Below are 27101 nucleotides of genomic sequence, written 5' to 3' on the forward strand. Positions count from 1 at the left end.
ATTCATTAAAAAAATTTGTAAAAATTGAAATAGCGTCCCACTGCATAGACTCTATAAGTTAATAAATGTTTCAATTTGATTATTGTGTTAATAAAACTTTTTTCTTATATGATAAAAAACCCTTATTACAAGATAGGTGGGGGTTGGGCTTATTGTAATCGATTAATATGCTGAATAATCGATTGCTTTTTATCATTGTAAGGAACAGTATTGGCGTCATGAGCTCGGTGATGAGTGATTGGCTTGATGGCCAAACCCGCCCACTAATGTCCCATTTTAGTCAAAAACAGCTGTCCTGATTTCCCGATAAAGACTATTTTTTTTAAACGTTAATATTATCTACAGTAATTGATCGAAAATTATAATTTTTGTTTTTAACGATAAAGAAATGATCAAGCTGCATTTCCATATTAAATTTACAAGCCGTTAATTATTAATAATAATTTATAATTAACGATAATTAATTTTTCTTTTTAAAGATAAAGAAATGATTAAGCTTCATTTCCATATTAAATTTACAAGCCGTTAATTATTAATAATAATTTTATTAATTAATAATAATTAATTATATTAATTACAAACATTAATATTATCTACAGTAATTGATCGAAAATTATAATTTTTGTTTTTAACGATAAAGAAATGATTAAGCTTCATTTCCATATTAAATTTACAAGCCATTTGCGATTATTTTTTTCTAGAAACATTTATTGGCGGAGACAAAATTAACTAAAAAAAACCGTTTTTTTAGTTTTGTTAATAACTGATACAGTTATTGACATATGTATCTAAATAATAGACTAAAAAAATTTTTAATTTTAATAAAATCTACTATTTTTCCCCCTACTGTCCCTCTTGACCCGGTGTCCCGGCATACTCCAGTCTCCCCTATTGACAATCACCATCGCAATCTGTTTGCAACATATATTGCTGTCTATTCTAGGGTTTGCTTCCATCTAAAAACCTGGTGAATAAACCACAACCGGTGTCAGAACGTCCGGTCCAACCTCCTCTGCCTGGCAGAGCTTTTAAAATTATAATTACCAACTCTCCTATGAGTAGCTTGAGTTATTAGTTGCGTGCATTCACAAAATTCTGTACGTATCTGTGTGTGTGTGTGTGTTTATCTGTGTGTGAAATTTGTATACCTTTGATCGACCTTTGATGTAAATTACCTAGTCAAAATTACCTCTTGTGTTCATGTGTGTGTCTGTGTGAGTATGAGTGTGTTTAGGTGCTGTAATGTTTTGGCTATAGTTAAAAATGCACTGCTTTAAACTTCAAACAAAAATGTTTTTGTCTTTTATTGGTGTTCGTTGGGGGGAGGGGGTAAGAAGGCAAAGGTAGCCTTCTTAGATAAGCGAAAAAGCTGCAGTGAAAAAATAACCTTTTTTAAAACTCCAGTCAGTGTGTTGAAGTAAAAGGTGATGAAGTGAAATGAACGACAGTGATGAACTTTATTCAAGCTGTATTTGAGCGGGGAGGGAGTCTTTGATACACGCTAGACAAAAGGAGACTGGATCTGTGAGCTTCTTAGTTAGGGTGGGATGGAGGCTGAGTTGCCAGATGTGGCGTCATCACACGCCCTTTTTGACGAGCAAAACATACAGTAAAGTGTGTTTTTGGCTCTCATGGTACAGTATCCTGCACAAAAATCCGAACACCGATTTAATTTTTTAAAGCTACCTATTGGCGGGGTAAAGGGTTTTTTGTTTTTTAGACGGGGTGATGAACACATAGGGCAGGGTTGGGTAAGTCTAGACCTTTTTTTTATGCCTTAAGGTATTACGCTTTAAGGCAAGTAACAGGTCGGGACATTTTTGCAACCCCCAGGGTGGTGTGTTTTTTTTTACGACAGTTGGAAATGTTGAACACAAGCTGTGTAATACTGCTTACCCAAATAAATTAGATAGCTGCCTGTGCACAACTGTGTCGATACCGATGGGATATGTGTAGAGCCTCTGATTGCGACGCCGTAGATCAGTGTTCGATTCGCAATAAGGAATTGCAAAATATTTGGTATCGTTATAATATTCTTCATTCGAATTTGCTGGGAATATTAATTTCTCTAGAACGAAGAAGATTATTGTTTTTAAAATTATTTAATAAACAAAAAAAGCACATATTGCTCGATGAAAATTTGTTTTATATATGAACGGGATTTTCTCGTAAGTTATCCATATTAACTCATCACCTGATCTGGAATCGAACACCGTTCTCCAGCATCACATTCAGAAACGCTACACCTACGCCATTGACAGCGACATAAACATTTACAGGCAGCTGGAACATAAGCTAAATTGTTTCGGTAAGCAACATTACCAAGCCCAAGGCCTAAATTTCCAACTGTCGTTTTAAAAACACACCACCCTGGGGGTTGCAAAAATGTCCGACCTGTAACTTGCCTTAAAGCGTAATACCTTAAGGCACCTTTTTAAAATGTCTAGACTTACCCAACCCTACCCTGTCGTGTCCAATACCCCGTCTACCCTCCCCTTAAAGAAAAACAAACCAAAAACCCACTACCCCGCCAATAGGTGGCTTAAAAAAAATAGTTCAGTGTTCCGATTTAATTTTTTAAAGCCACCTATTGGTGGGGTAAAGGGTTTTCTTTTGGTTTGTTTTTCTTTAAGAGGGAGGGTAGACGGGGTGATGGACACATAGAGCAGGGTTGGGTAAGTCTAGACATTTTTTTAATGCCTTAAGGTATTACGCTTTAAGGCAAGTAACAGGTCGGGACATTTTTGCAACCCCCAGGGTGGTGTGTTTTTTTAAACGACAGTTGGAAATGTTGGACTTAGGCTGTATTATATTCTATACCCAAATAAATTAGATAGCTGCCTGTGCACAATGCTGTCAATATCGATGGCATATGTGTAAAGGCTCTGATTGCGACGCCGTAGATCAGTGTTCTATTCCCGTTACGGAATTGTGAAAATATTTAGTATCGTTATAACATTCTTCATTCGAGTTTACTGGGAATATTAATTACTTCAAAACGAAGATGTTTATAATTTTATAAATTATAAAATAAAAAAAAGCACATATTGCTCGATAAAAATTTGTTTCATATATAATCGAGAATTTCTCGTACGATAACCCCAATTACTTAACACTTCATCTGGAATCGAACACCGATCTCCAGCACCACACTCAGAAACGATACACCTGGGTCAATCCGCGCGGATTTGACAAATTCGTTGCGCGACCAAAACTCGGATTTCGTTGAAATTTGGTAAGTGAATCAATAAATATGTTTAAAATTTATTGGCCAAAGGATTTTTTTTTTGCGCAATTAGGGAAAAAGTTACACCAAAATGAAAATAAGATTTTTTCATTTTGCCGTAACTTAGGATTTTTTCCGCGTTTTCATTTTTATTTATTTAAGACTAGTTTTTATTTCTCTATTGATTTTTGAATAAGTACGTCTTATTCAGTTTTTCACGCTCTTTTTAATGGTATTTTTTTGTTTAAAAATTTTTAAATTTAATTACGTCATTTAACTTTTAAATGTTCAGAGTGTGTCTTACAAAAGTAGACCTGAACAGATTCGCTTCTGAGATTTATTTGTAATTTTTGCACTAAAAAAAAGAGGACATATCATAGTATATGTCATGATTTGACCTTGACTACCCCAGGCGGTCTTGGCGGATTGGTAAAAAAGGGGTGACAGGGTAAAGGGATGAGTGAAAATGGCCACCGAAGCCAATATTTTACATCAAAATAGGGAGATTTCAAACAATTAAATCGGCACTATGGAGAATTTAACCCTAGCGAAAAAAATAGAGCATATACTATGATATGTCCTCTTTTTTTAGTGCAAAAATTACAAATAAATCTCAGAAGCGAATCTGTTCAGGTCTACTTTTGTAAGACACACTCTGAACATTTAAAAGTTAAATGACGTAATTAAATTTAAAAATTTTGAAACAATAAAATACCATTAAAAAGAGCGTGAAAAACTGAATAAGACGTACTTATTCAAAAAACAATAGAGAAATAAAAACTAGTCATAAATAAATAAAAATGAAAACGCGGAAAAATCCTAAGTTACGGCAAAATGAAAAAATCTTATTTTTATTTTGCTGTAACTTTTTCCCTAATTGCGCAAAAAAAATCCTTTGGCCAATAAATTTTAAACATATTTATTGATTCACTTACCAAATTTCAACGAAATCCGAGTTTTGGTCGCGCATCGGATTTGTCAAATCCGCGCGGATTGACCCACCTACGCCATTGACAACTGACCATTGACACTGAATGTGATGCTGGAGATCGGTGTTCGATTCCAGATGAGGTGTTGAATCATTGTGGTTACCTTACGAGAAATTCTCGATTATGTATGAAACAAATTTTTATCGAGCAATATGTTCTTTTTTTTATTTTATAATTTAAAAAATTATAAACCCCTTCGTTTTGAAGTAATTAATATTCCCAGCCCATTCGAATAAAGAATGTTATAACGATACCAAATATTTTCGCAATAGACCTCCTGCACCCTGCGGATAGCAGGATTCTTGTAGTCCGACAACGCTGTCGGCAGCCATCTTAAGAAAACTCCACCCTTTTGGTACACAGGCTCTTATGGAAGTATTTTTTCAAAGTGATTTTTGTCTTAACTGGATTACAATTTCGACCAAAGAAAAATAGTGAAAAATACTACATAATTCAGGTAATCCGTAGAATGTAAGTTTTCCACTATTGAAGTAGTGGAAGTCATATTAATTAAATGTTTTGTGCAATCCATATGGGCATTGTTTATATATATAGGACCCACACATGTATAGTTTACTTGTAATTTTTAACATTATCCCACTGAAACACTTGGTAATTGATTTTTCCAAATTATTTAGATTGTCATGTGCGAGGAGGAATTTGTGGAAAATGCTGTAATCCAATTATTCGACCTTTCCAACTATTCTGATAGTTTGCCAACCGAGGCAAAAGAACGCTATCTTTCGTAATGTTGCTATTATCTTCCTTCTTGCGTTGGGTATAGTTTGCTAAAGTGTTCATAAACATAGCCTCTGCAACAACAATACAATAATAAATATATGAAATGTCTATGAACTTGTAATGTATACCTCTGTTGTAGGTATACAACACTCTTCTTTGTAAACGAGTGCTATCTGTGATAGCTTTGTTTAATGATAATGAAGGAGCCCAATCTGGGTGATTTTTCTGTAAATAGTAGCTTGGTTTTCCTATGACAGTCAAATAAGCTTATAAATGGTTATGAGTAAAGTACAATATTTGGAGCTTACCAGATGCAAAATGAAGATTACACACCAAGTGTTTTGTTTTGATGTTAGCACCATTGATGTTTAACCTAGCTAACCAGAGTTCTCTTCTTTGGGGCCGTTCACAAAATACGTAACGCATTTTTTGTCAATTTTTGACTCCCCCCTCCCCCCTTGTAACGGTCCGTAACAAAGTTTACTACCCCCTCCTAAAAATACGTAACAAATGTTCAAACCCCCCCTCCAAAACCAGAATCATATAATTGAGAGAAAATGACTGCAATGGAGAAAATACCATTTAGCACACAACAGTTGTCATGACAACAACAAAAAAAGAAGCTAAACAGCATTTTTTTTTTCTTTTTCTGCAGAAATTAAAAGTTCCACGAAATAATTGTTCTGGTACGTAACATTTTATGGAACCCCCTCCCCCCCTTGTAACAAAGCGTAACAAAACCAACGACCCCTCCCCCCTTTCGCGTAAAGTATTTTGTGAATGATCCCTTTGCTGAATAATTATTGAGTCCGATGGGTATCTGTTGTCTGGAGAGACAGGAATACCAAAGAACCGTACGCCAACTGACTTATCTCCTATTCCATTGTTAATTAGGACACCCTTTGACAACACACTTCTTATAGAACTTTGACATGTTAGGGGATGCCCTGTACAAAACATTTAATTAATATGACTTCAACTACTTCAATAGTGGAAAACTTACATTCTACGGATTACCTGAATTATGTAGTATTTTTCACTATTTTTCTTTGGTCGAAATTGTAATCCAGTTAAGACAAAAATCACTTTGAAAAAATACTTCCATAAGAGCCTGTGTACTAAAAAGGGTGGAGTTTTCTTAAGATGGCTGCCGACAGCGTTGTCGGACTACAAGAATCCTGCTATCCGCAAGGTGCAGGAGGTCTATTCCGTAACGGGAATCGAACACTGATCAACAGCGTCGCAATAAGAGCCTCTACACATATGCCATCGGTATTGACAGCATTATGCACAAGCAGCTATCTAATTTATTTGGGTATAGAATATAATACAGCCTAAGTCCAACATTTCCAACTGTCGTTTAAAAAAACACACCACCCTGGGGGTTGCAAAAATGTCCCGACCTGTTACTTGCCTTAAAGCCACGTTCAGACTACAGCCTTTTTGAGCGTTTTACGTACTACGTATAACGTTTTTACGCTCCGAGTTACGTAGCTGGGAACGGAAGAGTGTTCAGACACAACGCTCTACGTAGTACGTAATACGTAAACTCAAAACGTAGTCAAAACGAAGTCAAAACTGAGCGTACGTAAAAATGAGATTGATCTCATTTTTACATAAGTTTTTGGGACGTTCTACGCACTACGTAGCCAAAATCTATTACGCTTGTCTACATTCTTTTTGTTTTTTCAGGTTTTCTCTCCTGTTTATTCATTCTGGGATATGTCAGGTGTAGAATTGTAAATTTAATAATTAATTTTTTTAATTTTTATTTTAAAAATAAATATGGCGCCTACTAAAGTTGCCAAAAAGAATTCCCCTAACAAATTCAAGTCGCCCCCAAAAAATCACCGATAAAGAAAATCAAAAAGTAAATATTATGTCATGAAATCTTTTGCAACTATTTTGGTTTATTGCTTATTCTATTTTAGGTCTTCAAGAAATTAGTCAGAAGAAGAACGTTTCGTCCTCAGAACTTTTATCAATAAATATAACAAAGAGCTACAACAGGTACAAAAATCTACAGCAGACGCTAGAATCTCCGCAGAATCTAGCCTACTCTACGTAAATTTGACAGTGTAGTCTGAACAGTCTACGAACACATTTACGTAAATAGGGCTCCGTAAAAAACGCAGCGAAATTTACGAAGTAAAAACGTTAACTTTTAACGTTATACGTTATACGTTATACGTAGAAAAGAGCTGTAGTCTGAACGATACTTAAAGCGTAATACCTTAAGGCATAAAAAAATGTCTAGACTTACCCAACCCTGCCCTATGTGTCCATCACCCCGTCTACCCTCCCTCTTAAAGAAAAACAAACCAAAAAGAAAACCCTTTACCCCACCAATAGGTGGCTTTAAAAATTAAATCGGTGTTCGGATTTTTGTGCAGGATACTGTACAGTATCCTGCACAAAAAGGTGAACACCGATTTTTTTATAAAAAGCCATCTGTGGGTAGAGAATATTAATAGTTTACCTTTTTAAGGAGAGGTAGGGTGGTTTTGGCGCAAAATCATCATAAGGGGGGTTGGGTAATGTCAGTCCAGACACCTTTTTTTTTGCCCTAGGTATTAAATGTCTGGAAAAAGTGCAGACTGTATCATCGGTAGACTCCCCTACCCCCCGGCTAAGTAGAACAATTTTTGCAATACAAAATAGTCTTTCCATTACTCGTTATTGTCATTATGGGGTCGGGTAATCGGGTAGCATATGGAATTAATGCTCCTGTTTGTTAAAATCGTTCTGCAACACATAGGAGAACGCAATCTCTGATCGTGGTATGTGACTCATGCGTTTAACTCCTGATTTTTTAAGTTCTTTGCCATCTCGTGAAACATTCAGTACAGTCTCATAAGAAAGAAAACAAAATTTAGACGTGCTGGAACCAAATCCATGTAAAACAAAACAAAGTAAACTTTTACGTCCATAACCAACAAATTGAATGTTAGGCTTTAGTCTTGGGAATTTCCGTGCAACAAATCTAATAGAAACATTGAAGGAGAGGGCGGCTGAAGGTTGGTGGTCACGGAACGTGAAGAGCCAACATCTTTTTCTCTCGCATGGATAGCTATTTCCTCTCTCCCCTTTGTCCGCAACTTCCGTTTGTTCTTCGAAGGTGAGATGAAGGGTGGCATTGGTAATACCACAAGTCTAGGCAATGATGGCGAGTTTTGCACGAGCAGCTTATACAATCAAATTTCTTTTTTACTGACACTTTTGAAAGTCTTTTCATGCTTGCCCGATATAAAAAGGACATTGCAAATCTCTTACTCATCAGTTGCAAACCGTGCAGTTGCAAATACCAACCTCTAAAGCAATCTTTATCAAAATGCCCTTATTCTCCAATGTTATGTTGTGTTTAATTCTATATTCTTAGTAAAAAATTCAATGAGAAGTCAGCTTTAACTCTCGGTAACGAGGGTGACTAGGAAGCTTGATAAAGTCGTGGTAAATAGGCTATATCAAATTTTATATATGTCCGTGATTAACTTGTGATAAAAAATGTAGGACAATGAAAAAAAACATGAAAAAGGATTTGGACATGTTCTGGCCAGCCCACGACGTGCACAGTACTACTATAGCTGATACCGACAAACCGCTATATGACCAAAGGCTTGGCTGTTTCGGAAAATTTTAAAGAATATAGCAATAGAATATAAAGAATTTTGTTTAATCTTTGATTTTGTAGGCACTGATGTCCCCACGCGATGGTTTTCAGGATTTATGGACATTTCGAATATGATATAACGCTTTGATTTCCTTTCAACTTTTCGTTGGCCTGCAGGTTGATATAGGATAAACAAAGATGTACTATGGCCTAAAGACAAAATGAAAAGTAATGCAGTAGTGAAGACATAACAATGAACCACGTTCTTCGTTCGTAGACTCGGAATATAAATTTGAAATATTCTTACCGCTGCGGTTCCAATAAAACAAAATGCTAATTTCAAATGAAATGCGGAAAATCTGCTTGGTGAAAATTTATTCCTGCTGAGTACACCGTCACCGAGAAAGTAAGGATAACAACAATTTCAGTAACCTGAACCATACAGCGGGAGAAAGGAGGAAAATAAAGGGCTTAAATGGCATTCGAGATAATGGCATCAATTTTAACGCTATCAGTATGCATATATAGTGAAAAGTCATAAAATGGTTTTATTAATTTGCCAAGTTGTTTTAGGGAAGTCCAAGTAAGAGGCTCAAAACGTCAAGTCGTTGGGGTTTCGCAATCCGACTGTGTGGGACGTCGGTTACTCACGGACATGAATTGGACGAGAGCCGACAATATCACCCAGTTCTCGAGAGTTGAATGTTGCAACCAGTTTGCGCTCACCGTTAAACCGGGGAAGGAATTTTTGAACGAAGCTGATCATCTCTCCCGGTTTAACGTCACTAAAGAATAAAAAAACAAAATCACATCTTCAGTCAAATGTTTCCATTATGTCGTTATTTTTGTTAATTCACCGGTATTTGACCGTTTGGGCACGAACCAGACCCGATCCTTCAAATGAAAACTCACACTCCGTCAGGGTAACTGGCACTGGATTCATGAACGAGAAAGTAGCAAAGCATTCCTGGCCTATCTGGGGATTTCCTCGCACCTGGTAAACGGAGGTTATTTTTAGCATTGAAATTATCTGTTTCCTGAAACACAAACATTTATGGGCTTATGTAGTTACCTGAATATCCAACTTTGGTTTCTCCAGCTGGAAGTCGTCTTCTGCGCTGCACGATTGCTTAGTCTCTTGCACTGAAGCCATGGCGAACACCTTAATGTGACCGTAATCGACAACTCGTTCACGGTATTCTTCCCAGCTTATTCGAAGTTGCATAGTTTCTCCTGTTTGAATTTACAAAAATTAGCTCAAGATACTAGGCTTTCCAAACATTAGAAAGAAAGAACAAAACACTGACGGCTTCCCGGTTGAAGGACAAACTGACGATCGCTACGGCCAAGTCGGCGGGCAGTGACTCCTGTGTAATAGACAGAATTGGCACATAGGTATGCCGTGATGGTTCTCGTTTCTTGAGAACGGTTCTGTGAAGTGGTATTGACATCGAATTTTGAAATACGGAGCTGAACAGACTAATCAGAATTTAAGAATACCTGGATGAGAACTTGCACATTAAAAGGCTGTCCCCATGCAACTTTTTCTTGCTCAACCAAGTCGAATTGAACGTCTTCATTGAGAGTTCGGGAATCAAAAATGGGCTGGGCTCGATCAACACTTCGGGCTGCGTTCATGGCTGACATACGATCAGCCGCTGTTTTCCCTGAATCAGCTGGATAGCGTGATTCATCGTACCAGGGTTTACGGGCGATGTCCATTGCACTTGGACGACGCACTGAAGTTCCTGGATATTGGATCACATCTCTTTCTCTATCTCTCCTTTCCAGATACGGTGAAGTCATCCCTTGGTCTTTGAAAGCGAGCCGTTAATTAAATTGTCGAAGAAAAAAGAAAAAAAAGAAAAAAAAAAAAAAACTGTAGGAAATTACTAAAGAGGGAATTGAAACATCCGTCAGATTGTCTTTGGTAGCGAGACGTGTTGTCGAGAGTCTTGTAAAGACCAGTGATATCTTCTACATCAGCATCGCTGACATCATCGTCAGCTCCCGGTCGCTTGGTCAGAATCAATCGCCCAACCCTATTATCAGCTACTGATTTCAGTTGCTCAAATAAATTTGTGAAGTATTTGTTTACTGATAATTGTTCACAGGGATCTTCTTGAATCCCCAATGGGATGTCTCGTCTTCTTGGAAGTGGGTGACTTCAGCGTTGATTTCCGCGAAAAGCTAACATCAAGTAGTAAAAGAGTTAGTTTCTGAAGGTATTGGTTAAATTTGAAACATAATACATATGGAGTATCAAAAGCAAATCCAATTTCACCACGACGGACAGACTCAACCGAAGACGGACCTCGACGGAAACCTTCGACGGCCAAAGGACCTCGGCTTTTTGGATCAGCTAAATAAAATAACAGAAATTTAAAAAATTTAGTGGAAAACCGAAATCATTGGATTTCTTTAAAGAACCTCCGGTGCTGTTCTGTCGACATTGAGGAGGAGGAGTCGGATCAACTGCCTGCCAGCCATTGTAACCGGTTTGCAGATCGGGCCGTGACATCCATACTTCAGTCCTTTTAAGTCAACCAACAAATCAGTGAACATCCTTTACGTCAAATTGTGTATCTCTTGCACTACCAAGCGTGGAAGTTCCACAAGGCATCTTGATTGTCGCCATCTGGGCCACCTTTCATCTCATCTCCAAAGACATCGAAATACTTGTCGACCGACAGCGTGTGATTTGTGTCGCGTGCAGAGACGAAATTGGTAACGGGACGGGAAGGAATACCCAAAGCGCGGAAAACTGTTTTTAATTGTTAAATGAATTCCTAAAATACTTAACTTTAAACCTAGTCAAATATCAGTACTAGAAGTAGCCACGGCTGCGAAAACCCAGCACTGCCCGTATTTGACTGGCTTAGATCCATTGCGTAGATAATGTTCGAAGATTTTGGAGCTTCCTGTCCATACCCATGGACAAACTCCGTCTTCAAACGAACCTTCCCATTTGCCTTCCAGTAATCCAAAGCCTTCGTTCGCATTGATCTACACAATCAATACGAACATTACTATGATAGCCTACTAGAAACTTTGAAAATGATGTTGATTACGATTGAAGCGATGGCACGGACAACTTGGACAGGATTGCCTCTTTCCGTTGGGTTGAGACCGGATTGGCCGAGCAAAAGTTGAGCGGCTGGTAAGGCCACGTCGGAAAACTGTCCGTAGATCCAGCGACGGCCTTTAGGTCGGTGATGGGTACCAACAAACACCTTGCCCGTGTCGTTCATGAGATACTCTCTACGGAGTTCCTCATCGTCCAAGTACACACAGTCCTCTGTTGCAATGTATACAATAAACATTTTTAGTTGGGCTTGTCTAATCAAAATATGATGATGAAGAAGTCCAACCTCGACAAAACGGATTGAACAAGACGTAAATGTCGTCTTTACAACGGAATTCGTCAATGCGGGCACCCGGCGTTGTCGTGGTAGTTTCGATGTTCACTCGCCATAATCCGACTAGTGCGTTTGCAGGAATATGAACCTGCAAATAAAAGAAGGAAAAATTATGATTAGTTATGGTAGTAGCATATTCTAATTAGTTTGAAATGATTTTACTTGACAAGAGATATTGAAACCCTCCTGTTGATGGATCCGCATGTCCCATTTCTGTGGAGCTCGGGTGAATTCACGTTGATTCATGTGGAAAGGCAAAACCACTTTGCTTCCCTTGGTGACTTGGGGATTCGGGCCTAACCAAAAGAGAACAAAATATTAAAGCTATCGTTTCGTTGAAAATCGCTAGAGTATCATTTTCATTGTGCTACCGAAAGTAAACACTGCGCGTAAAACGTCACGACGCGGATCGAAATTGCGGTCCTTCATCCGCACAGCCATGAAAAACGGCTGGCCACGACGAAGAACTGCTGTAGACGGCGAAGAAGATGAGTGATAATCCATAGAAGTCATTGACGCCATATTCGTCATCGACCTGGACCTAGCCATGGTAGAAGGTGATCCAATATTCTGTTATTTTGTGCAACATTAGTTTAGTGAAACGCCGAATAGCTGATGGATACAATGAATTACACGGCCAGAATCAAGAACGACTTCGTAGCGATCGGTCCGGTGTTCCCTGGCATTGTCTCGAGCAAACAACTCAACAGAATCGATCTTCAAATTGTCTGAAGGCACTTTGTTCGGAACAGATGAAAAATGTGTCAAAAATATTGACTTCAAAATTAGAAATTGGAAATTAATTAGAAAATACTTCCGTCGGTTAGTTTTTCCTCGACAGCTCGTTCAGCGCGGCGACGTCTGTCCAAGTCTTCGGCGTAGTGCGACACCAGCGATGCACGATAAGCCGCACTGTTGCCACCGGAACGGGCACTCGCGTTGTTCCCCATGCCATCTTGATCGGCGTTACGACGAGCAAAGCCCGACGAATTGGCCAAATTGTTCAATCCTGAATTTCCGCTCATGGAATGACGTAATAAGGCTGTAAAATTGTTTAGTGTAAAAGATAAATGGCTTTCACAATAATTTCTATAGTAGCTAATTTTTGATCCAGTTACTTGGTGATCCTTGTTGATTCATCATCGAACGACGTAACATGCCTGAATTGTTTTTTTATGTTAGAGGAGATGACGGCACTATTTTTAAAAAGCCGATTATTATTATTATTTTTTATTTTTACCTGGAGAGCCAGATTGATTCGATGGAGAACTCATTATGCCTTTAAAGTGAAAAATAAAATAAAATATTTATACAGTATATAAACAAATTATTGATGGTTAGAATCAGAAAATATAGAACAGTATATAGCAGTGCCGACGGCAAGTCGTTTTCTATTAGACCGATTAAAACAAAATAAAGTGGCTCGACATTGTTATTCGAACCGTTAGTAGCTAACCGGTGAAAATTAAGGTATGATCTAACTTTAAAGAAATAGTCAGACTGAATTGTGATTCAACGAACTACCCGATTTATTGTTTGGAGAAGAGATCATCTTTGTGATGGCGATTACCTTAATGTTTTCTGGGCCAACGACGTGTTTTCGCTGCTACTGCAAAATCAAGACAATTCTATCTTCCGTCCACGGTCTCTATTTATATTATTTTCATATCTAGGTTGTATTAGAACTTTGATATAATTTTAAGAAATGAAATTCTTAACAAATGCAGATCAACTTACGTCAGGATACAAGTCTCTCTGGTTCCGGTGTACAGTCACACTTAGTCCATACGTATCACATTTCACAGGTCTCTTCCCGTGTCGCTCCTCACGCTGATGAAGTTCACAATCTGGTCACGCTTAATTGTTGCAAAGCGAGTGGTATTCAGTGTTGAAGTAATTTCATCCCATCACCATGGCCAATGCGACATTTAATGTTGTTTAGTAGCATAAATACTAAACGAAAACGTAAGTCGAAGTTGCGATGGCTCCGAGTACGTTTGCAACCGGTCTTCAGTCCAGAAACCAGCAAAGTTACCAGCTCAACATATCGTTTCTTTTGAATCGAGCGATTGCATGTACAGTCCCGCTGTTTTATTTTCCTGGAGGAAAACTCTCAAAGATTTCATCCAGATAAGTTTTTCCCGTTAATTATTGGTTTCCTTACGAATTGTGCCTCCTTAAAAGTATACAGCCAACCTATAGTTATATGACTTGATAATTTTTTCTTATAATCAAATTGTATATTATAACTGGATTGCTTCATTTCTAGTAAACGAAACAGAGCTGAATTGAAGGGCATGTTGACTTTGCTCTTGAAGCAGCAATTTTTGTTACCTGTACGCGCTTGAAAATCCCTCGTTCAGTTTAAAAGAAGTTGAAACCGATACCAAAATCCACATTCAAAATGTTGATCAACCCACCGTTTCAAAGTTTGATAAGTTCAAAATAATTTACATCACTCAGTGCCCTTCCGTTTTCCCTTTTTTCAACCCCAAATTTTTGTGTTGCATGAAAAGGAATCCTCTTTTTTAATTAAATCACTTCGTTAAATAAGACAATCAAAGGTTTTAATTATGGTAGCGCAAATTAAAGCAGGAAACACGTCGGCCTACTTTTACGTACAGTATTTCTATTGCTGCTCTCTCTGTTCTTTCAACGTCTGCTGATTGACAATTGATGCACGATTGTTGCACAGTTACAGATTACTGTTGTCATAAGCATGGCTGGAATTTGACGAACGAAAAACAGATTCGGCTGTCACGGTGCTTATTTTGCCGCACTTACCATGTTTTCTCGAGAGCTACAAAGCGAATTTAATCCAGTCTCAGTGTTCTTGTCTAGGTAGTTCCGGGTGTTTCACCTCTGCTGACCATAAAATCCGCTATGGTCAATTTTCGTCTGACGAAGTTGCTAACCAGTAGTAAACTTGGTAAATCTGTCTACCAATGGTAAACAGATATTTCATGCATCCTCTTCTAGTTAGGCCTACAGAATCAGACTCTGCTACCATAGAATTCATACTCGACGCAAGATAGTCACAATCATCATATATAGGCTGTTAATAAACATGTAATGCAATTGGTGCCTTGTTACCTGTGCACAGATCTAAATAAGTATTAGCAGACTTTTGATTGAGGTTGGCGTGCAGCTCACAAACACAACCCATAAGTTGGGAAACAGAAAGAATAAAAAAAAAATAAAAGAGAGAAAAACAGTAGCTGCTACGAAAAAAGAAGAATATTAATTAAGAATATAGTTTTATGAAAAAAACGTGTATTTTCCGAAAATTCGTTTAATTTGGATCCACAGACGGCCATTCCCTGATGGGAAATTTCTTTTTTCAACTGATCAATTCGACTTAAGTGGGTGGATTGCAGATCTCGAGAAGATTGAAGCTTTGTTCTAAGGCCTGAAATATGAAAAAAGGCCATTTTTTTTCTGAGCATCCATTATAAGTTGTAAAGAAATATTTCAAACAGCCACTGTCACGAAAGTTTAGCAAATTAAAATATGCTAAAATGAAATTATGACACCGCCATTTGTCAAACTAACCAGTTTTTAACGACCATAGCCTTTTCCAGCAGCGTGGCTTCCATAACCTCCACTAGTTGGTGCAGAATGACCTCCATATCCTCCACTTATTTGTGATCCGTGGCCAACGTAACCTTTTCCTACCGATGCTGCGTGACTTCCGTATCCTCCGTTCATAGGAGCTACATGACCTTCATATCCTCCACTGGTTGGCACTGCATGGCCACCGTATCCTGTGTTTATTTGAGCTGCGTGACCACCATGTCCTTTTCTTGCTGGCGCTGAATGACCCCCGAATCCTCCGTTCATTGGCGCAGCATAACCACCATATCCTCCGCTCACAGATGCAGCGTGATTTTTATTGTAGCCTCCACTCTTAGGCCGACGGACCGCTTGACTACTGCCGTACCCTCCGTATCCTCCACCGGCTGGTGAACCATGTCCACCATACCCACCACTAACGGGAGAAGCGTGACTACTGGTATCTCCTACACCCATGGGTGATGCGTGACCACCGTACCCTCCACGTATTGGCGCAATCTGACCTCCATACTCTCTGCTCACGGGTGCTGCTTGACTGCTGTGGTGTCCTCCTATCATCGGAGAAATGGGGCCACCGTATTCTTTCTGCGATGAATGGCCACCGTGTCCCGAATTCATCGGTAGTAATGTATGACCACCACCGTAGCCTAGACTTTGTTGGCCACCTAAAAATGATAAAAATCTATGACATAAACAAAAAGATATATACAATTTCGCAGCCGTGAGTGGCTGTTTTCCTTGAGGAGCAACACTTACCGTAAACACCATAGCCTCCACCATTACCACTGCCTCCTCTTCCTATCATCAACAAATAGATTATAAGATTTAATTTTTGAAATTTTATCGAAACCAGTTCAGCTTGATTGAGTATAGACTATCATTAACCTTTTTTGTGTGCGTCCGATGTTGAGAAAACCAAGACAACAACCAGCAACGAGGCCCACTGTAAAACGGAAACAATTTGAATTGAAAACCAAAATGAAGGCTATCTTCTTGTAAAATAGAATCGAACAAACCATAACATTGGAGAATAAAGGCATTCTTATTGAAGATTCCGTTAGGGATTGGTATTTGCAACTGCACGATTTGCAACTGAAGAGCAATAGGTTTGCAATGGCCTTTTTATATCGGGCAAAAATTAAATGACCTTCGAAAGCGTATAGAAAATTGATTGTGTAAGCTGCTCGTGCAAAACTCATCATCGTCTAGAATTATGGCGTTATCAATGCTACCCCAGTGTAACCTTCAAGGAACAAAAGGGGTGTTGCGAACAAAGGGGAGAGAAGAAATAGCTATCCATGCGAGCGAAAAAAAGATGTTAGTTCTTCACGTTTTGTGACCACTAACCTTCAGCCATCCTCTCCTTCTACGTCTTTTGACAGTTTATGGCACGGAAATTCCAAAGACCGCAGCTGAAAATTAAACTTGTTGCACATTGACTTGTTTATTTTTGCTTTCCCGGACGGAAATGGCTATTTCCGTGACACGCGTAACATTCACGGGCAGTGCAGGTATGTAATATCCCACTGATATCAGTGTTTTAATTGACATGACTAGCTACTTATTTAAATTCCACAAAAAAAGTGACATTTCCATTTAAACACAAAATTGGAAAACGATAAAAACTGAAAAGAGGACCAACGGCGTTCCTTGATTTTCCTTAGCCCACCAAAGGTATTTCATCACCATTTACTTATTACCTTTCACTTTCTATCATCAGCCTTGCCAACCTAGTTTTTTGTTGTCGTGGGCAATAACAACGGATGGAGTGAATCAAACTTCATGGCCTACATCAATAAGTCACAATCATAAAATCACAATCAATTATTATAGGAATACTATTAGCCTTGCTTCTTGTTGCCAAGTGTTGGATTTGTGTGCATACAGAGTAATTTTTCACAGACGATAGTTTTTTTGTTTTTTTTTTCATTTGAACATTTGGTTATTTTTGCCGACATCATGTTCCTGAATCTATTAGCTATTGGTATTAGATTGACGATTGCGTTTCCGGTGATCCACCACCTTTTTCAGGGCAGAATTGAAATTTTTTATTTTTACCGCCTTGGAAAAGGCTGCACAGACTGAAGGGTAATAAATGGAACAACAACCTTTCTTGTATATGGTTTTTACGAACATTTGAAACTTTCCAGTAGAACACTTGAAGTGGGCAATTGTCTGGTAATCGTTGCTGGCATTCTATGATTATATATTATTGGTGAATTCAAGTTTTTCCATAGACTCCATTTGCTGAAATTGAAAGTGCTGCATCATGAGTTAATGACGTTTTATTCCTGCATGTATATCAATCCAAAGAACTGGCCGATAATCCTGTAGGAGAAAGCTATTTATTATTGCTGCAGAAGTTTGGACAATCCACGGCCATAAACAGAAATCAATGAGCCTCGCAATGATCCTCTTCACGGCCCCAATTTGCATGCATTGGGGGAGTCGACGGTATTGCATTTCTGTTCGTTTAAAGGGCTTATCGTCATCTTTCGTGTGTGTGTTCTCGTCCAGATGAGGATCAACGCGAGTCCTCTGATGATGGCAGCGAATGTATAGGATGTTATGACCTATGCGCAACAGTGAGCAGACTTCGTTTACAGATAGATTTTGTCCTTAACTAAAAATCCTGATAAAGTTTGGGTTTGTCAACATTTTTCTCTGTAATCAACACACGGACTTTATTTCAGCGCTTGTGGTTTTTGTTTTCTCTCTCAATTGAAAGCGAAAAGACTCTATCAAGTAGGCTAGTAGAGTGACGAGGAAAATCGTATAACTTGCTATTAGGCCTGGCATCACAATCTTCTATAGAAAGCATTCCCAAACATAAACGACTAGACTGCGCAATTATACATATCTTGCAACATCCCAACAAGTTACCTCTGGCGAGACTCGAACTCGCAATTCCCCGCAATACCCCGGGTGCCTTATCCATTAGGCCACGGAGGCTACATTTGATAATTAGAGAAGGTTTGAAATGAATTAAATCAACCTTAACTCCAGGGATTAAACATTTAGATTATTTGCATCACACACTCGGCTCACACACAGTCACACACCATAAGCATACAAATGACGGAGTAAAATAAATATCTAGTATACTCTCCTTGCGCCATATACATTGTAATTTGTTGGGGCGATTTGAAAACAGAAAAGCTTCCGTTTGAGACTGAGACAATTAGATAAGGATGGGTAAGAAAACCATTTTGCATCCAGGAAAAAAATGCGAACGCCATTCTTTTTTGAATTTTTCGTTCCATGACTCATTTCCGCATGCAGACTACGCGCAATGACACAGGTAAGCGTGGGGGATAGGTGACATTTTCAATAAAAATATGGCGAAAAAAAACAAAAAACAAATTGTAACAACATAATATAGCCCGTAAGAATATTTACCTAAAGTGAAAGCGAATAGTAGATGGCTTAAATAAGTTTGTTTTGACAGGCAACTGTCGAACTTGGCAAGGAGCATTTTATAACCTTTTTACCCAAATAGAATATATCAATAGACAAAAAAAAATTATATATATAACAGTAGGCTAGGCTAGAAATGTCCTTCTTATTCGTTATTCTCTTTACCCAACAAAATATAGCGAATATCATCTTGGAAACTTTTCCTTTTCAAAAGAATTGGCCTTAGAGGTTCCTAGGGCATTGGGTAGTGATACCAAAATGGTTAAAACGGCCGATCTTTTTCTCTTTATGCACATTTTGCAGTAATTTACATTGTTTTTCTTTGCTTCAACAAGTTTATTATAACATCATATTGAGAAGAATTTTACTTGATGTCCCGTCACCTTTACACCCAAATGCTTGCATTTTGCCATGGTCATACGTAACTGAACGCCAACACCCAGGAAAGAGTAAAAACTGATAAAACATTGTTGATCGATGTTTGGTTTCTTTTTTGCAGACAAGCTTCAGCATAGACCATAGGCGGTTCAAATCGTATATGAAATTGTGATCCAGTTAATGTAGCGAGTAACTCTGGTGTACACGCCTGCAAATCTAGGATCAGCACAGCCCTCACCAAAGTTGGTGATGCCTATTTGAACACCTTCAACCAGCATGGGACCACCACTGTCACCCTATCGATAGAGATTAAACATTGCTTGATGTTAAAAAAAAAAAAATACGGCACAATAACCGAAGAAGAGACTAACCTGGTAAGTATCTTTACCGGGAGCTGCAGCGCAAACCATGTTGTTAGTAATTGTGTTGTTTATCTTGTTGTATTGCAGATTGCAAGCTTCGTTCGTCAAAACAGTGACGGTAGCCTTGAGCAAATCATTGGAATTGCTACCACCTTTGAAATAAAAACAAACGTAGTTTAATCAGCAGCTTTATTGACACGGAAATGGAAGGTAGTTTTTGAGACACCTTCAGAAGTGTCTCCCCATCCGACAATTACGGCTTGCTGGCCAGTATACGTGCTAGTGGTGTAGGCTGATGGAAGTTTGACTAGTCTGACGTTTTTGATTGGGTAGCTAAGGCCAGTAGGGCAATATCGTTATCCTGTGATCGTGTTAGTAATATTTAAGACAACACTCGATATCGCTTAATATTAAAAAAAAAATGGATGTAAGGTTTAAAAATTCCTTTTGAATGCTTACAATGGTTTTGTTATTGTATAGGGGAGAGTGGGGCTAGTTGGCAGGAGGACAAGTTTGCAATTCTTAATTTAGACGAATTGTGTGAAAGAGGTTTTATTGAAATAATTCATAGTCAAAGATGTTTATCGTGCCCACATTTGTGCAAAGTTTTATAAATTTATCCCAAATAGTTTAGGAAATAGAAAATAACGAAATTTTTTGCGTCAAATCCACAATAGTTGCGTGCTTGGTATTCATCAATTTTATCTTTTCATGGTATGCATATAATTTTAAAAAAATATTATTTTTATAGAAAATTGTGTCCTCTATCGAACTGTAACAATGGATTTGTTTTAATCAATTATAAAGGAGTAATAAAATTTTTTATTTGAATAAACCCCGGGTTGGGGCAAGTTGATACATTGCAACATGGGGCATGTCGGCATAGGCATTATACATGCATATGTATAGAGTACATGGCCTGTCAAAATGTCAGAAATTGTAAGTCGAATTTTTGCTAGATATGACTTATGGTGAACAGTGGTATGCATTAGAGGCCAAAATTTGGCAAATTTTAAGTGTTTCACTTTATACGATGTTCACCTGTGAAATGTTTGCCTGAATTATGTATATTTTTTTTAATTTTTTGCATTTGAGGCTATTAATCTTTATGTAAGTTATCACAACTTATTTCTGAGTTTCCCACTCTAAAATAACTATAGGATTTTTGTTTATTGTAATGTTATTCTAGTTTGTTTACAACATCAACATTTCACTGAAATCCGTATTTGAAATACATGGGGCCAACTTACCCCACTACCACTGCCAACTTACCCCGTTAGTGGGGCATGTAGGCAAATTTTTTTTAGCTTTTTGAACGTTGATTTCGATATGAATTTTTCAACGTAGATCAAATAAAAAAATAGCACGAGAAAGCTGGTTATCTGAGCTTTCTTTTACAATTTTTTGGTGGCAAAATATGAAAAATTAAAGAAACCAGAGAAGAAATAAAAAAAATTGTACCAACTAGCCCCACCCTCCCCTAAGGGGTGCACGACGAATTTTCTTACTCCTCTCGTGATAGCACCGATTCCACCATTTAGTTTCGTTGTGTTGACGGTCAACGTGAAAGCACTGGTAGAGGCAGCTTTAAGACTATAAGAAAATAGGGAAGAATGAATATTTTTGAATAAAATAATGAAGTTATAAAGGCGACAATTGAAAAAACTAGTCAAAAGTTGCATGTTTCTCAAAAAAGAGCACGAGATCCCTTCATTATTTTTATTCCAGAACAGCCCACATAGCAACGGGTAATCTTTAAGACATCCAAAGGATATCCGGTAGTCCAAAAGACATCCCGGACTAAAAAAAGATGTCCTTAGGATGTCTTGTTAGGGATATTTTGGTACAAGGACATGCCTGACAAAAAAAAGATGTCTTTAAGATGTCCCGTCAGGCCTACTTTTGGGACAAGACAAAAGAAGACTAAAAAAGGATGTCTTGAAGACGTCCTGTCGGGGATACTTTAGGCCAAGGGCATGCCAGACCAAAAAAAGATGTCTTTTGGATGTCTTGTTGGGGATACTTTGGGACAGGGACATGACTGACAAAAAAAAGATGTCTATAAGATGTCCCGTTATGCCTACTATTGGGACAAGACAAAAAAAACTAGAAAAGGATGTCTTTAAGATGTCCTGCCGGGGATACTTTAGGCCAAGGGCATGCCAGACCAAAAAAAGATGTCTTTTGGATGCCTTGTTGGGGATACTTTGGGACAGGGACATGACTGACAAAAAAAAGATGTCTATAAGATGTCCCGTTATGCCTACTATTGGGACAAGACAAAAAAAGACTAGAAAAGGATGTCTTTAAGATGTCCTGCCGGGGACACTTTAGGCCAAGGGCATGCCAGACCAAAAAAAGATGTCTTTTGGATGCCTTGTTGGGGATACTTTGGGACAGGGACATGAATGACAAAAAAAAGATGTCTATAAGATGTCCCGTCAGGCCTACTATTGGGACAAGACAAAAAAAGACTAGAAAAGGATGTCTTTAAGATGTCCTGCCGGGGATACTTTAGGACAAGGGCATGACAGAACAAAAAAAGATGTCTTTTAGATGTACTGTCAAGAATACTTTTGGACAAGGCCTTTTCGGACTACAAACAGATGTCTTAAAGATGTCCTGTCGGGGACACTTTAGGACAAGGGCATGCCAGACCAAAAAAAGATGTCTTTTGGATGTCTTGTCGGGGATACTTTGGGACAGGGACCTGCCTGACAAAATAAAGATGGACATATGGAGAAAGCAATTAAGGACAATATAAAGATGTCTTAAAGATGTCCTCTAAGGGATAGTTATGGACAAAGCAATTTAGGACTATATAGAGATGTCTTTAAGATGTCCTATAAGGGACACTTATGGAGAAAGCAATTAAGGACAATATAAAGATGTCCTTAAGATGTCCTGTAAGGAATACTTATGGACAAAGAAATTAAGGACAATATAAAAATGTCTTTAAGATGTCCTATAAGAGATAATTATGGACGAAGTAATTGAGGACTATATAGAGATGTCATTAAGATGTCCGGTAGGGGACAGTTATGGACAAAGAAATTAAGGACTATATAAAGAAGTCTTTAAGATGTCCTCTTTGAGATAGTTATAAATAAAGGAATTTAGGACTATATAGAGATGACTTTAAGATGTCCTGTAGGGGACACTTATAGCCAAAGCAATTTGGGACTATATAGAGATGTCTTTAAGATGTCCGTCCAGGACTACCTTTGGATAAAGCTGTCGAAGACTAAAAAAGAAATTCTTAAATATATCCATGAGCAAGACTAAGTCGGGACTTGACAATGATACTACCTAAGTAACAAATCCATAGGTCAGTTCAATAAGTACTTTGATTTCATTGTTTATGTACTAAAGTGGCATAATGGTTAGGATACTGAGCCAAGAAGTCAGAGGTCTGCAGTTCGAATCCAACAATCTACGTAAGAAAAATATCTTGTCTTAATACAGTTTAAAAATATATGTCAAAGCGTCTTAAACATGTTGTAATATAATAAATATGTGCAGATGAATTAAGAACTGACAAAAGGACCAAATAAAAAATAAGCCAACAATCCCGCAAACATTGCGAAATTTTTTTGTGATGACAAACAGATGGCTTTAAGAAGTCATAAAGATATCATTAAGATGTCATCAGAAAGATGACCAAAGGATTTCTTTGTAAATTTCGAAAACTGTCGTTAGGTCTTCTTAAGGAAGTCTTTAGGCTTATCGGAAGACATGTAAAAGACGGCACAAGAATGCCTTTAAGACGGCGGCAAGATGTCGTAAGAACGTCTTTAGGAAGTCTTCACGCTAACCGGAAGACATGTTAAAGATGTCATAAGGATGTCTTTAAGACGGTGGTAAGATGGCGTAAGAACGTCTTTAGGAAGTCTTTGAGCTAATCTGAAAGACATCCTAAAAATAGTACTTGTCCCGGTCAATTGGGACACAAGTAAGGAGTCTTTAAGAAAGCTCAAAGACATCCTTTGGACATCCCCACTCGGGACAACTGGACATCTTCAGGACGTCTTAAAGACAGCCCGGTGCTGTGTGGGAGGTACTCAGCATTGTTTGTGCAATAAGTTTACCCTTCGAAGCAATGCGCTGCTGATAGGACAATGGAAGTGGAAATCAAAGTTCCGCCACACGTACGAATACTGAGATCCAAAGAAGCCTAAATGTAAAATAGGCTACAAGGTTTTGTAATCACATAAGACTTGTAAAAAACGTAAAAATAGTTTTGATTCGGTTTTTTAGATTTTAATTCGATTATATCTGTAGATATCATGTTTACCTGGTAAGGAAATTCCCCTTCTAGGGCAGGAGTTCCACCGACAATCTTATTCGCTTCTTCAGGAATTACAGTCCTCAAAGTTGGTTGGTAAAAATTAACTGTTAAAAAACGTAATGAACTTAAAGCAATAGTAAATGCTAGTGAAGGTCAACTGACGAGAAGCTACTGGCTTTTAAACTTTTTCAGCGTTTGAAAATGATTGCAAAAACAACGGTGTTGCCGTCCATCGACAAATGCAAAACAATTCAATAGTGAGCACATCCCGTTGCAACTTGATTTGAAAATGTGGACACATATTAGGAAATATCATAAAGATGTAACGCAATCGTGTTTCTAAACTTTGAATATGCTTGCTACAATCAACCTTGGATGGATGTGTGGCAAATATTAGATTATACACAAATTCCATATAAGTTAACTTTCTTCAAAACATTTAACACAGGTGTACTTGGATACTCTTCCAAGTATCCAAGTATTATTCAACGATGAGATGTTGACGATGCAACTGCAATAATCGGTATGGAAGATTGCTTTACTTTTTCTGCCCAAACAATCGTAATATAGTGCTTGTTACGCAAACCAATAACCGTCAATAACTTGATTTTGTTCTCCTGGACGGCCAAATATTCTCCGAAGAACTCATTCCACATGAATTGGCTGTCGTTGAAGAACGCGGAGACTAGCATAGGACTTATTTCAACACTTTCACAGGGCATGTATACCGATCACTTCATGTTTGGTCGTTAGTAGCGACCATCAACCATAATCAAAACTAAACCAAATCAATCAAAAATATCAATCTAATAAAATAAAATAAATGAAATCGACCACAAAATTCGTCTTCAGAAGGCTACATAGAAGCGGCTGACAAATTTTTATTTTAAGCTTTGGTCTTGGGAATTTCCTTGCATTAAATTTACAAAGAAACATAGAAGGAGACGTCGGCTGAAGGTTAGTGGTCACAAAACGTGAAGAACTAACATCTTTTTTCTCTCGCGTGAATAGCTATTATTCTTTTTTTTCCCTTTGTTCTCAACATTCTTTTTGTTCCTCGAAGGTGAGACGGAGGGTGGCAATGGTAATAGGCTACCACAAGTATAGGTCATGATGACGAGTTTTGCACTAGCAGTTTACACAATGAATTTTCTTTTCTGCTGACACTTTCGAAGGTCTTTTCTCGGCATTCGATATAAAAAGTCCGTTGAAAATCTACTGCTCTTCAGTTGCAAGCCGTACAGTTGCAAATACCAATCTCGAAAGCAATCTTTATCAAAATGCGTTTATTCTCCAATGTTATGGTTGGTTTGATTCTATTGTACAAGTAGCTATAATTAATCTTGGACTTAAATTCAAATTCGTTCCTTTTTACAGTGGACCTCGTTGCTGGTAGCTGCTTTGGTTTTCTCATCATCCGACGCACACAAAAAAGGTTTCGAAAACTCAATAAAATTCTATTGGTTTCAGTAGTCTTTTGAAGATTAAATCTAATAACCTATTTATTTTTTTTTATGTATAGGAAGAGGAGGCGGTGGGATTGGAAGGGGTCATGGTGGCTATGGTAAGTGTTGCTTCTTGAACGTCCGAGACCAATCAGGTCAGGGAAAATAGACATATACAAAATTTTATGTATCATGTCATGGATTTTTATAATTATCAGGTGGCCAACAAAGTCTAGGCTACGGTGGTGGTCATACATTACCGGTGAGTTCGGGACATGGTGGCTATTCGTCGCATGGAGGATACGGTGGCCACATCTCTCCGATGAAAGGAGGACAACACAGCAGTCACAGAGCACCCGTGAGAGGAGGGTATGGAGGTAAAATTGCACCAATAAGCGGAGGGTACGGTGGTCACGGATCACCTGCAGGTGGAGGGCACGTCAATGGTCACGCCGCCCTCGTTAGTGGTGGGTATGGTGGACATGGTGCACCAATCGGTGGAGGATACGATGGTCATCCTTCTCCTGTTAGCGGAGGGTACGGCAGTAGCCAAGCGGTCCGTCTGCCTAAGAGTGGAGGTTATAGCAACAATTACGCTGCACCTGTGAGCGGAGGATATGGTGGTCATGCTGCGTCAATGATCGGAGGATTCGAGGGACATTCTGCGTCAGCAGGAAAAGAACATGGTGGTCACGCAGCTCAAACGAACGGAGTATACGGTGGTCATGCTGCGCCAAAAAGTGGAGGATATGGAGGTCATGCTGCTCCGATGAAGGGAGGATATGGAGGTCACGAAGCATCGGCAGGCAAAGGTTACGGTGTCCAGGGATCACAAATGAGGGGGGGATATGGAGGTCATTCTGCACCGATGAGTGGAGGTTATGGAAGTCACGCTGCTGGAAAAGGCTACGGTCGTTAAAAAAGGTTAGTTCAATATTAATCGTGACATGATTTTGTTATAATGATATACGTTTTTGGATTTGCTAAAGTTTCGTAACAGTTGCTGTTTAAAATAGTTCTTAACAACTTCATGCTCAGGAAAAAATGGCCTTTTTATATATTCCAGGCAGTTAGAAAAAAGCTTCAGTAGCGTCTCGAGATCGGCAATCCGACCATTTAATTGAAATTAACCACTCGTCAGAAGAAATTTCCAGTCAAGAAATTTCCGTCCTTTGATCCAAATGAAATGAATTTTCGGAAAATACACGTTTTTTTATTAAACTGCTATATTTTCCTGTTTTCATCCCATTGTTTTATTTTTCTTTTTACATTCTTTCCGTTTTCCAACTTACGTACCGTAGCCTATTGTGAGCTGCGTTACGCCAACTTAGGTCAATACTATACCAATACTCTACCAAGATCTGTGCACAGGTATTAACAGGTTGGCATGTTTCAGGCTGGCAACAGCGATCGGTAACTCGGAAGTCTCTGTGTTCCTTATACTATAGAAATGTGGCAATCCAGTCATAATACTATTTGATAATCAATAAAACTAAGTAATCTTCCAACTGGGATGGTACTACACTTATAAGCGGGCATAAATTTTAAAGAAACACAAAATTAACAGGAAAGACTTATCTGGATCAAATCCTTGTGTTTTTCTTAGGCTAGGTAGAACCCGCTTTCCCACTTTTTCATTTTGGGCTAAAATTT

The 27101-nt window shown here is 38.3% G+C and overlaps 4 protein-coding genes, 1 long non-coding RNA gene and 1 pseudogene across 8 annotated transcripts; 2 read left to right on the plus strand and 4 right to left on the minus strand.

The window, feature by feature from the left end:
- Positions 1 to 4804: 4804 nt before the first annotated feature.
- Positions 4805 to 5661, minus strand: LOC116936785. The gene is made up of 3 exons (XM_045172139.1): positions 5265 to 5661; positions 5085 to 5204; positions 4805 to 5027 (listed from the first exon to the last, which is right to left on the minus strand). Exons 1-3 carry the CDS (start codon positions 5380 to 5382, stop codon positions 4858 to 4860), a joined length of 408 nt encoding a protein of 135 aa, XP_045028074.1. The 5' UTR covers positions 5383 to 5661; the 3' UTR covers positions 4805 to 4857.
- A 2361-nt stretch (positions 5662 to 8022) lies between these two features.
- On the plus strand, positions 8023 to 8927 carry LOC116920593. The gene is made up of 2 exons (XR_004392788.2): positions 8023 to 8406; positions 8467 to 8927. It is a non-coding gene; the product is annotated as an uncharacterized LOC116920593 (long non-coding RNA).
- LOC116920571 (hemocyte protein-glutamine gamma-glutamyltransferase) lies at positions 8925 to 13616 on the minus strand. Its single transcript, XM_032926714.2, has 20 exons — positions 13556 to 13616; positions 13226 to 13264; positions 13104 to 13145; positions 12800 to 13027; positions 12619 to 12722; positions 12357 to 12555; positions 12148 to 12281; positions 11938 to 12073; positions 11638 to 11864; positions 11395 to 11572; positions 11165 to 11330; positions 10997 to 11100; positions 10819 to 10928; positions 10665 to 10756; positions 10460 to 10608; positions 10067 to 10380; positions 9874 to 9997; positions 9639 to 9799; positions 9424 to 9560; positions 8925 to 9351 (listed from the first exon to the last, which is right to left on the minus strand). Exons 2-20 carry the CDS (start codon positions 13257 to 13259, stop codon positions 9210 to 9212), a joined length of 2781 nt encoding a protein of 926 aa, XP_032782605.2. The 5' UTR covers positions 13260 to 13264; positions 13556 to 13616; the 3' UTR covers positions 8925 to 9209.
- A 1625-nt stretch (positions 13617 to 15241) lies between these two features.
- On the minus strand, positions 15242 to 16678 carry LOC123471171 (glycine-rich cell wall structural protein 1.8-like). 3 transcript variants are annotated; one of them, XM_045172132.1, is made up of 5 exons: positions 16575 to 16678; positions 16444 to 16501; positions 16315 to 16356; positions 15538 to 16223; positions 15242 to 15394 (listed from the first exon to the last, which is right to left on the minus strand). In XM_045172132.1, the coding sequence occupies exons 1-4, from the start codon at positions 16596 to 16598 to the stop codon at positions 15544 to 15546; spliced, it is 804 nt and encodes a 267-aa protein (XP_045028067.1). In that variant the 5' UTR covers positions 16599 to 16678; the 3' UTR covers positions 15242 to 15394; positions 15538 to 15543. The 3 variants fall into 3 exon arrangements, with proteins under 3 accessions (XP_045028067.1, XP_045028068.1, XP_045028066.1); XM_045172133.1 differs by having other exon boundaries at positions 15242 to 15467; XM_045172131.1 differs by having other exon boundaries at positions 15242 to 16223.
- A 2618-nt stretch (positions 16679 to 19296) lies between these two features.
- LOC116920599 lies at positions 19297 to 24725 on the minus strand (annotated as a pseudogene).
- Positions 24726 to 25152: 427 nt separating this feature from the next.
- Positions 25153 to 26669, plus strand: LOC116920581 (glycine-rich cell wall structural protein 1.8-like). Of its 2 annotated transcripts, none has more exons than XM_045172134.1 (5): positions 25153 to 25307; positions 25381 to 25438; positions 25526 to 25603; positions 25667 to 26372; positions 26515 to 26669. In XM_045172134.1, exons 1-4 carry the CDS (start codon positions 25284 to 25286, stop codon positions 26365 to 26367), a joined length of 861 nt encoding a protein of 286 aa, XP_045028069.1. In that variant the 5' UTR covers positions 25153 to 25283; the 3' UTR covers positions 26368 to 26372; positions 26515 to 26669. The 2 variants fall into 2 exon arrangements, with proteins under 2 accessions (XP_045028069.1, XP_045028070.1); XM_045172135.1 differs by having other exon boundaries at positions 25526 to 25567.
- Positions 26670 to 27101: the final 432 nt, after the last annotated feature.

The sequence above is a fragment of the Daphnia magna genome, linkage group LG4 (genome assembly GCF_020631705.1).
Source record: "Daphnia magna isolate NIES linkage group LG4, ASM2063170v1.1, whole genome shotgun sequence".
Taxonomy (NCBI): Eukaryota; Metazoa; Arthropoda; class Branchiopoda; order Diplostraca; family Daphniidae; genus Daphnia; species Daphnia magna.